The following is a 10,971-nucleotide window of genomic DNA, read 5'->3' as shown; positions in this document are numbered from 1 at the left end:
CCCCCCCCCCCCCCCCCCCCCCAATACAGTAGGAATCTCAATCTGCTTACCAGATTGCCTCTCTTTTCCTCCGTCGCGCCAGCTTTTAGCGCAGGGTATTTTAATATCAGGGATGAAAGGCATAATCCTTTTTTAACCCTGGTGTTTTTTTATACGAGTCCCACATAATTGTTTTTAAGTAAGTTGTCTCGGCCTTCAGCGGCTAAAAGCAAATTTTGAAACGATTAAGTGGGAGAAGAGTGTTATGTACTGTATGCATGTGAGTCTTCTTGTGAGATGTATATCCATATGTGACAACAATAAAGAACACAAGTCATCTTTCAATAGGTGATCAGTTGTATATATGTTATTGATTTGCTTATGGCAAATGTGTTGCCGAACCGTTACTTATATTTACACATCAAGCAGCACGGTGCACACTTATCATTCATTTATCATTATCTTTCTGTGTAGATGGCAAATGTATGTCAAATATTGACTTAATTTTAGCTCTGTTTGTGGTCTCTACCATGTCTGCCACTTCCGCTGCTAAAGGCTCCATTTTGTTCACCAGCTAGTTTATCTGTCTGGTGTTTGGCCCTGAGCAGGTAGTGAACAGCTGGTTTTCACTGAAAACAGCAGGCGAAAACTATGTGATGAGTGAACCAAAACAGTAAAGTTGTGGACCGGACAGCTAAACAATGAGCTGGAACTAAAGCTCCTTCAAGCTAAGGAGCTGCACATTTAGGTGATCATTTTCGTCATGTCTGACCCCTTTCACATTATAGTCACATTTTAATTAGATGCATTGTTATTGTATAATTATTATGGAAAAGATGTGTTTTCCAACGAGAGCTCCCAAGTGCTTTACAAAAGGACATACAACAAATTCATAGAGCAAAGTGCAATGCAAACATTACGTCTGTAAATGCTCTGTGTCGTATGATTAAAGGCCCTGCACACCCATGGTCCACCCACACAGGTGTTTTCACTGCTGGGCTTGATTGACATCTCCCTCCTGTTGTAGGAAAGCTCTCTGCATTTCCCCAGAGTTGTGGTATTTGTGGCGACTGTCCCGCGGTGGCGCACCAGAAGTGATACCTTTTACGTCAACCAGTCAGAGCTAAAGGGGGCAGGAAGAAGGGTCGAGATGATAGCGACGGAGCAATAGAAGTATGGCGGCAAATTTTAAGAAGCGTCCAGGAAAAGTTTCTGGATTAGATTCAGAGGAAGCATTAAAGTCAAAAAAAGCAAGCGAGTGGCAAGCTCACCTACAGGCATAAGCGCACGTCGACAGCGTTTGTGTGATTCATCCGACTGCCAGAGGGGAAAGACAAAAGTTCCACGACCCGGCTTTAAACCTGAGCTGAGGTCTAGTTAGTCACAACTGACAACACCTGTGTGAACGTATAAATCCTTTAAATGAATGAGTGTCATTCCTTTAAGGTAAAATAAAATCACAGTTTAAACAAAATAGAATATTCAAACTGTACAGTACATAAACCAATGATGCCATGCATCTATGGTCTATCTAGAATGTATAAATAGTGTTATTACATTTGATAATAATTAGGCCATAAGACTAGCAGCAGTTCAATGCAATCTCAATTAAATATGGGCTTTGGGTTTAAATGCTTTGATATGTGTTTGCTGAGGAAAAAAACCTGTTTTTAACATTAACAATTTCTCTGTGCCTCGCCCTTCTCCGAAAAGCAGGATCTTTACTTGACAGTAAAATTGAAATAAAACAGCTTGGATCTCCCTAGTGTTTGCTGTCTATGACTGCAGAAATTTATGATCATGAACAATACACACTTGGTTCTAAGTCTTGCCTGTTTTGACAGCAGTCTGATTCATAAAATCCCCTGTTGATGCATCGTTGCCTTATGTACTGATAAATTATTCAGCTGTTTTATCAGGCAAGCTATCATCAGTAAGCTGGCACAGGCTGGGATATTTTGCAGTGGAATAAAATTAAAGAAAAGATGTAAGTAATTAAAACAAGCTATATATTTTTTTTTCATCCAAGTGTCAGTAGTGGGGGATGGATCCGGTCTAGCTGCAGATGAGACATCAATGGGCAGCAATGAGTCTGTGTCGTCCCAGTCGTCGTCGGCCTCGGCCTCAGAGATGCCTGCAGAGAAGAGTGACCATGTCCCACTTAGCACCAGCCTCAGCTCAGGCAGCAACTCCAGGTGAGAGCTTCACTGTGCTGAAGTCCCAAGTCAATATGGGACTGCACCACTGAAAATGCAGGTGTTTGGTTCTGAAGCAAGTGGAGTCATACATGTATCTAAATGTGGGCTCTGTGCATTGTATGGATTGCAAAAGGAATTTAATATTTTGATCACTATTTTACCATCGACTGTTAAAGTGGCTCAAAGGTGAATTATACACATTCACATAATAATAATAATAATACATTTTATTTATATAGCGCTTTTCATAAAACTCAAAGACACTTTACATTAAAAGCATCATATATAAAAGCAATACACTAAAAACATAAAATACACAATAGTGGTCACACATTAAAAGCAGTTTTGAACAGGTGGGTTTTGATCTGTGATTTGAATATGGAAAGTTCAGTGCAGTCTCGGATGTGTTTGGGGAGAGAGTTCCAGAGGGAGGGGGCAGATATGGAGAAGGCTCTGTCACCCCCTGTCCGGTGCTTGGTCCTGAGTGGAAGAGGACAGGAGGTTGGCATCAGAGGAGCGGAGCCGACGGGATGGAGTGTGGTGGTGAAGCAGGTCGGTGAGGTAGGAGGGGGCCTGATTGTGGAGGGCTTTATGAGTGAGGAGAGAAGGATTTTGTACTGGATCCGTTGTGGGACGGGGAGCCAGTGGACGTTCTGGAGAACAGGGGTGATGTGGTCGCGGGTGTGGGTGAGCAGGCGAGCAGCAGAGTTCTGGATGTACTGGAGTTTATTTAGGATTTTGGATGATGTGCCGTGGAGAATGCTGTTGCAGTAGTCAATTCTTGAGGTCATGAAGGCGTGGATCAGAGTTTCAGCAGCAGATGAGGAGAGTGATGGGCGGAGACGGGCTATGTTTTTTAAGTGGAAAAAGGCAGTTCTGGTGATTTGTTTGACGTGGTGTTCAAAGGAGAGGTTGCTGAAAAACATAACTCAGAGGTTGCAGATGTGTGGGGAGGGAGACAGAGTGGAGTTGTCGATGGTGAGGCAGAAGTTGTGACTGGTTTTGGTGAGGGATTTGGGACCGATGATGATCATGTCAGATTTATCACAGTTCAGTTTGAGGAAGTTAGTTTGCATCCATGATTTAATGTCAGTGAGGCAGTTGGTGAGAGTGGAGTGAGTAGCAGTGGTAATGGCCTTTGTGGAGATGTAGAGCTGGACATCATCGGCGTAGCAGTGAAAGTGAAGACCATGTTTACGGATGATATTACCAAGAGGGAGCAAGTACAGGATGAACAGAAGAGGACCAAGCACCGAACCCTGGGGGACGCCTTGAGACAGAGGAGCAGTGGAGGAGGTGCAGTTGTTGATACTGATGAACTGTTGTCTGTTTGTGAGATATGATTTAATCCAGGAGAGAGCAGTTCCCGGTGATGTTGAGGGAGGATTCGAGGCGGGAGAGAAGGATGTTGTGGTTGATGGTGTCAAAAGCTGCAGTGAGGTCGAGGAGGATGAGAATGTTGAGGTGACCAGCGTCTGAGGAGAGGAGGAGGTCGTTGGTGACTTTGAGGAGGGCTGTTTCAGTGCTGTGCTGTGAACGGAAACCGGATTGAAATGGCTCGAACAGATCGTTGGAGATGAGGTGGGCTTTGAGTTGTGTGGCGACAATGCGTTCCAGTATTTTTGACAGACAGGGAAGATTGGAAATGGGACGGAAATTGCTCATGTTGTGAGGGTCAAGTCCAGGTTTTTTGAGGATGGGGGTGACAGCAGCCAGTTTAAGTGTGTCGGGGACTGAGCCGGAGCTGAGGGAGGAGTTAATGATGACTGTGATGAGTGGTGTGACATGTAAACTGTCTAAACAATCACTAGTGTTTGATTTGAGCATGTTGTTATTAACTGGTCTCTGCCTCCGAAACATAGCCTATAATCAAACTGAGTGGCCATTTATTTTCACTTCATTCATTCACTATATGAATTTGCTGAACATATCGGAGGTGTGGGCGGCGACTCGAATGGTTTGTAACCAAGATACACAGCTTGGACTTCAAGCAAGAGCACTTTCGCTACACAGGAAGCTACATGTATAATGTAAAGCCATTGTCTACCGTAGGGATCATTACTTTTTATGTGGTGGCATTATTGGGATTATGTGAGCTAACAGTAGTCGTGTTAAAAGTAGTGTTAGTATTCTCACTGGGTATATTTTACAGTTAGATTTGATTTGTATTTTTGTGTAACTTTGATGAAGACCTGAACTCCCAGTTATGTTTCATATTGCAGCAGAATAGAATGATGAGGAAAATCCTTCCTATATTAACAAATCAGCGCACATAAAAAGAGCCTGAAAATATTGTCTCTTGTGCCCAGTTTAATACATTTTACTCCTACGTAGCATCATAGTAGAAGTTACACTTCACTGCACTGTGGAGTTGCAACACAGTTCTGTTTTTTTTCCACCTTGGTAAAAAAGAGAATTCATGTCACTATTATTGTTATTATTAACGAACAATAATAGATTTGACTCGGAACCAGGAAGCCAATAAGCAGCTCAATTCACCTGTGAATCGTTTAGAGTTAATCAAAAAATTTAACAAAAATCAAATGAATCAACTTTTCAGCCCCAAAGTTAATTCTTTGAACTCTCTTGGTCTCATGTAAGAATACAAGATAGAAAATTCTCTCTCTCTTTCTCTCTCTCTCTCTCTCTCTCTCTCTCTCTCACTCTCACTCTCTCTCTCACTCGCTCTGCCAAGTCCTTGGTCCTTTTTGTTGTTTTTCCAGCCCATGACTTGCCTTGAATGCTGATGTGAGAGATGAATTATTGGGTTGTGCTGCTGTGTCATGTCTACAGATTCACCTTGAAATAGACTTTTTCCTCATCCACTGTCCCCTTCTCATTTTCCATCAGCGGAAAAGAGCTGTAAAATAAAAACAAATCCACCTCACAACTTGACAGGACAATGTGATTCTCACTGTGACCTATGTGGGTACATGCCCACCTGTGTGTGTAGGCATGTGCGTACTAAGTGTTTTCTCTAAGTTGCAGGGATAGATAGACAACGTTCTACAGTATTGTACTTATGTAACCAACTCCTTTTTTTTCTCTCCTGCGGGTATTTTTTATTTTTTTGCACTTTCCCACATATGTGGCATCATGTTGGAGGACGGAAGGAGCAACCAGGAGGAGGTCGTAAATCTCGGCTCTTATTTGTTTGGGAGACAGGTGGCCGTGCGTTGGCCGTGCAAATCGTATTGACATTGGGGATATATTCATCTTGTTTACCCTTATAGCCGCAGCCCCTGTCCCTTTATGAAGACTTGCGCCATATGTCACAGGGTGTCGCCCTGGCTTTGTTCACTCATAAATCTTAGCATGTGAGATGGTGGAGACCTGTTGGCACAGCACCTCTCTGGCCTGGAAGCCAGGGATTCGGCTTCAGTCCTTGCCAAAAAGAGCTGTAGGGAAGGCGACTGCTAAGAGTACTTCCAGCCGCTCTCAGAAGTGTATTATCTGCACTCTGGTGTGTTCAAAAGTGCACCTGGAAAACAGTATTTTCTTTCCGTCTGTTTCCTGCAGGATAGCTGCAGCAAAATCTGCCAGGTCATACACAAGTGCGTCCTGACTCACTATATCATGCAATGACTCTTTTGTTGACTGTGGCATGATTTATCATCTCCGTCTTTTTCGATGTCTTGCCTCATTTCTCCTCTTCTCCCTAAATTCAGTCACAGCTTCTCCCAGTGGTGCTGTTGCCTCAAGTCCTGCCCAATGAGTTTACATTTTTTTGGCCACTTTTCCTTCCTCTCTCTCCTGCCCTACCTTCAGGCCTCCATGCCGTCTCGCTGGCAGACAGCTGTGGATCATAAAATGGTGGATCAGAGCTTATTTCCTGCCCACCCAAACTGGCGGTGGCTCGGCGCACAGCTCGGCTGTCGGCTTGATCCCACTTTCTACTAGAAACACTGCTAAATCCCACCGCTGGCCTTCTGTCTTAAGTCGAAAGACAGTCGATAGCCCCGCTCATCCCGGCGTTAGCGCCGCGCCAGGATCAACAAGGCCTGGATGCTGCAGGGTGAAATTCCTGCAGTAATGAGAAGCAGCAGTCCCTCGCTTGTTGATGAATTTCTCCCTGCTACTAACCTGGCAGCGTGAGATGATTTGTGATAGCCCCAATGGTTGAAATAGTAAACCAAATGACCTCCAGTTGCACTACGCTTTGGAAGTCAATGTTGTTCAATACTTTGGATACACGGATGTAGAATTATATCCATTTTAATACCAACTATAATTGTTCTATATAGCTCAAAGAAATCCTCACAACTTAATATTCTTCAAAACGTGTTACAAACATCTCGAGAGGGGTTTTCACGAGGGCCTCACATACAGCGCATTTTCACGCGAGTCCCATTTACTGTATTTAATCATGTTTGTGGAAGAAGCTTAGCTAGGCCTGTGATGGGTGAAAACAACGGATGAGCAATTCAAAGCTTGATGCTATTTTTGTTGAAGAGAAATGGCAAACGATTTCCCTCGGTTTGGCTTAGCTATAATTGTGAAAGCAATTTTGGGATGAATCCATTTACCTCTGGTACATTTAGCAAGTTTCTAGGGCAGCCATGTGGCATTCACTGATTCTCCCTTACTGTTTCTTCTATAATTATTAAGAGATCTGTTTATTTTTCAACGAACTTCAAAGATCTGTTTAATCCTCTCTCAACAGAAATAAGCAGTTAGATGTGTCAACTTTTCCTGACTGGGTGTGTGTGTGTGTGTGTGTGTGTGTGTGTGTTTGATTGTATGGTAGTCGGGGGTTTTGCATGTATCTGAGTCGGTTCACCTGCAGGTGGGTGAAGTGTTGGTGCTCCTCTCCTCTCCCCTCTCTTGGCTATGACCCAGGCAGACAGTGGTTGTGCCTGGGCCCAGGGTAATGAGTGGATTTGCTGCACTGCAGCGCGCTATCCCCCCATGCTGATGTGGAGCAGCTGAGCACCACAGTGGCCCCCACACTGCTGCAGAGCTATAAATCACGCACAGTCAGGCCAGACCCGAACGAAACAGCCACCACTGGGGATGGACAAGCGCACTGAGCGGGAGGCAGGGGGAGAAATGGAGGGAGGGCGGTGATGCAGAAGCATGAGCCCAGTGCCGAGTGCTCACCTATGTCCACATAAGATCCCCTACCATGTTCCCCCTTGAGGCCGCCTTCGCTCTCGCTCTTCCACCAGTGCCAACATAACCGCTATGCACAACATCCTCCCACCCTCCAGCCCCTCCCCAGCTGCTTCCTCTAATTGCCTTTATTAACGTCTCTATGGGAGCGGCAGCTAGGAGCAATTTGCTCATTATGTACTGTATTAGCACTGGCCCCGGGGCAGGCATGGAACACAGAGGGATGCCTGGCGTAGACTCCTGCTCCTCTCTGCCTTTACCAGGACCCCCTACCGCCATCCTGTAGGTCCACCATGAAATCGTTGGCACTGATACCAGCCAGTGCAAAGCACAGCTACTACTGTAAAAGATGAGGCTTATGTTGACTTCACACATACAGAGTTATAAACATTCCTGTAGGAACTGAATGTACATGTATGGGTGACAACAATAATCAACATAAAGTGGGTTATCATAAACCTCCACTCATCTTTTATCTGTCAACATGGTTTTAATGTCTTCAATTTCAAGGAACAAAAGTGTAATTGTTGTGTTCTTTTGATGTCAGTCTTCGTGGTGGTGGCACCCAGGTTTGAATTACTTAAGTCTACTTTTGTCTGTTCTCTGAACAGAAACACAAACGGCTCCATATGTGAATATTCCTCCAGAATTCATGACTGTTTGAAATAATCTGCATTGACTGTATTGATGGGGAGTTAATTCAGAATGAGCGATGCAGACTGAGAATTTACGATGAGCCTGGTCTGTTTACTTCGGACGAGTTGACGGGTCGGGGTTGAGCCAGCTGATCTGACTTGTTGCCTTGAGATATGGATCACAGGAAGTTGATACATGAAGCATGAATTTTAAATTTCAGACTTCCCGATAGATTTTTCAAAGTTTCTCTTGATGACTTCCTTTCAGGTTAACATGGATTTACAAGAGCAAGTCCTCCTGAAGAGGCTCTTTGGCAGATGGAGTTGGATGAAGAATGGATTGTTTGTTTATGGAAGCCTGTCGTCCTTGTTATTGGGATGAATGTGCAGCCTGCACACTATGAGAATTCAAAGTGTTGCAAAGTATGAAATGAGATGAAGCATTTATTCTTCTTTTTTTTTTGTGTGACAAGTGTTTTACATTACTCCAGCGGTATTCAATTATAATTCAACCAGGTCCAGTTAGAGAAAACGTCTAACTTGCGATATGATTTATTGCCATATATATATTGTCTGTTTCAATTGAATAATATATATGAATAACAATATGTGTAGGCAGTTTTCAAATTGAACTGGATGAATTCTAAATAATACAGAATGTATTTAATTGTAATAATGATAATAAATAAATGTTCTCTCATTTCAAGTAAAATAACGGCTGGATTTAAAAATGAATTATTACTATTATTACTTATTTATTACTATAGTAATTCTGGTTTATGTTTTCTAACTTGCATGTTAATGTTTTGTGGCCAGTTAATTCAACCGACCTCAATGATTTCATTCCTCTTACATTTTTTTGACCTGAATGTGACAGAAGTGACAGAACAGAACTAGTTAAGATGAAGCTTGTGACTTACTGTGTGTTTTGAAGCTCTAGATTGGTGTAGAAATGTGTTCTCACCTTGTCTCCATAACAACAGGTGGCTCAGTTTAGCTCACCTGTTGCTCTGATACCACCACTTACAGTAGCTGCTACTAGTAGTGAACAATCTTCCGCTGCAGGAGAGCACAGTTATCTGTTGGTCGTGGTGAACGTCTCACCTTGTCCGCTTTGCTGAAAACCCTCCAGGTTCAACACGAGGCCACATCTTCACTGCCTCCTGTGTGTCTTCTTCATTTCTCTAGCTGAAGGACGTCGTGGTAGTTGAGTCTTCAGGGCGGATACGCCACGTTTTCAGTCAATAGACGACGCCGTAGGATCCGTGGTGACTAAAAGTGTGGTTCTTGTTTTTATCTGCAGGGCCCCCAGAGCAGGAGCCTCAAGAGAGAGCCAACCTGCTTCCACCACCGCTGCCTCTGACGAAGAAAAGCCAGAGGAGAGGTAAGACGGGGTTCTCTTTTCCTCCCAACTGGATTTCTTAATTTTTCTTTGTCTCTGTTTGGTGTCGTCATTTTTTTTTTACACTCACGTATTGGCTGAATATCACACCCTGGGATTCGTTCACTCTCTGTTTTCACTCGCTCGTCTTATCCTGCATGTTCACCCAACAGAATCACCAACTCCCTCATTCGTCTAACATCTTTCTTGCAGCCTTGCACTTCAGTATTTTCCCCTTCATTTTTCATATATTCACCAGCCTTTGATTTGGTTTGAGGGGTCTTAATGCAAAGTGTGGGCTATAGCAGCAACCTTCTCTCCTTTCAGTCAAACCCCAGATACACACAGAGGTGTCTGAGGAAACTGGATGGGTTGTGTGTACAGTGTGCCCATTATACTGATCTATTGCTGTGGTTCCTTGAGACCAAGTGATGAATTCATTTTCAGTGCTTTCAGATGTTACCCAGAAAAATTGTAAACAGCTCGGTCATTCTGTGGGCAATCCATTAATGTTACTTTTCATAGAAATACAAATCCTCATTTTTTTTTTTTTTTTTTTCAAATGCGGTTCCACGAGAGTGCATTTTTCCAAATCTGAATTCAAAAACTCCGGCTGAACATTGTTGTATTGACAACTCTGTGACCACAAACTTTTCTTTTTTTTTTTTTTTTTTTCCCAAGTTTGTATATCCCCTATTCTCCTCTCTCATCCTACATTGTTGCTGCTCTGCAGAAAGAATATGAAATATTTATCAGGGCTTCGTGTGTTGAAGGCACAATTTCTCCATGGTAATGTCGCTGGCATTCGAGATAGCGGTTTGCAATGGTGAGCAAAACAACCTTTCTGTGGAAACGGGGTTTTTTTTTATGTTTTCCGCAGCGCAATTGCATAAACCTTTTTACTAACGTTTTCAGCGCGATGAATACGGTCTCTTTGACGGCGCCCCTTTTACATCAAGCTGATTTAAAATGCAGCTTCCGAGCTCACACGTGAATTTAAAAGCTTGAAGCACCGTGGAGTCAATTTTGTATTCCACCTCTGTTTGTGTGCAAACCTACTTCAGAATCCCCTCGCCACTTTTTAATTATCTCACCAGAGTTGGTCTTCTGCTGTGCGGACCCGATGTGTGCCTGCCTTTTTTTTCGGCTGTACAAAACCTGCTACAAACAGCGCTGCATCTCATTGTGTTTGTGCACGCACACGGGTGCACATGGGTCTGTTCTGACTCGCTCGCTAGTCTTGTCTAGACTGGAGACGGGGCAAGACACGAGTGTGTAGTGGCCCCGCTCCTCTCTTAGTACTTTTGCTTATATTCCAGCCTGGCCCATTTCTGCTGTTTCAGGCTAGTGAGTGAATGAACAAGCAGGCCCCGGGCCCAGATTGAACTGTGCGGTAATCCTCCCCAAAGCTCCGCCAGCTCACTGATTGCCTTCATTTTTCAGTGTCACCAGCAGGAAAGCCAAGGCAGTGTTCCCATGTGAGGCTGAGCACGACTCTGAGCTCTCCTTCCAGGTCGGCGCAATATTCAACGCCGGTAAGTGTTATCTCCTACACCAGTCGCTCACTTAGAACCAGCCCTGGCATATTGGATTTGGAGGAAAAACCGAAACACCCAATCTGATCTTCAATCGAACAGAGAGAGATGAGACGAGGAGAAGGAGAACG

The 10,971-nt window shown here is 43.8% G+C and overlaps 1 protein-coding gene across 2 annotated transcripts in view; it reads left to right on the top strand.

Moving 5' to 3' along the window:
* Positions 1-10,971, top strand: part of arhgap10 (Rho GTPase activating protein 10) — a 50,275-nt gene that overhangs the window by 33,503 nt on the left and 5,801 nt on the right. Inside the window, exons 20-22 of one of the 2 annotated variants that reach the window (XM_031863108.1) lie at positions 2,009-2,174; positions 9,228-9,308; positions 10,749-10,840. In XM_031863108.1, the coding sequence (XP_031718968.1) occupies positions 2,009-2,174; positions 9,228-9,308; positions 10,749-10,840 (339 nt within the window). The remainder of the gene's footprint in view (positions 1-2,008; positions 2,175-9,227; positions 9,309-10,748; positions 10,841-10,971) is intronic. The other variant, XM_031863109.1, reaches the window with a different exon arrangement.

The sequence above is a fragment of the Anarrhichthys ocellatus genome, unplaced genomic scaffold, assembly GCF_004355925.1.
Source record: "Anarrhichthys ocellatus isolate YVR2014 unplaced genomic scaffold, GSC_Weel_1.0 scaffold28, whole genome shotgun sequence".
NCBI lineage: Eukaryota > Metazoa > Chordata > Actinopteri > Perciformes > Anarhichadidae > Anarrhichthys > Anarrhichthys ocellatus.
The sequence above is the reverse complement of the archived record's forward strand: the minus strand, read 5'-3'. Positions and strand labels throughout refer to the sequence as shown.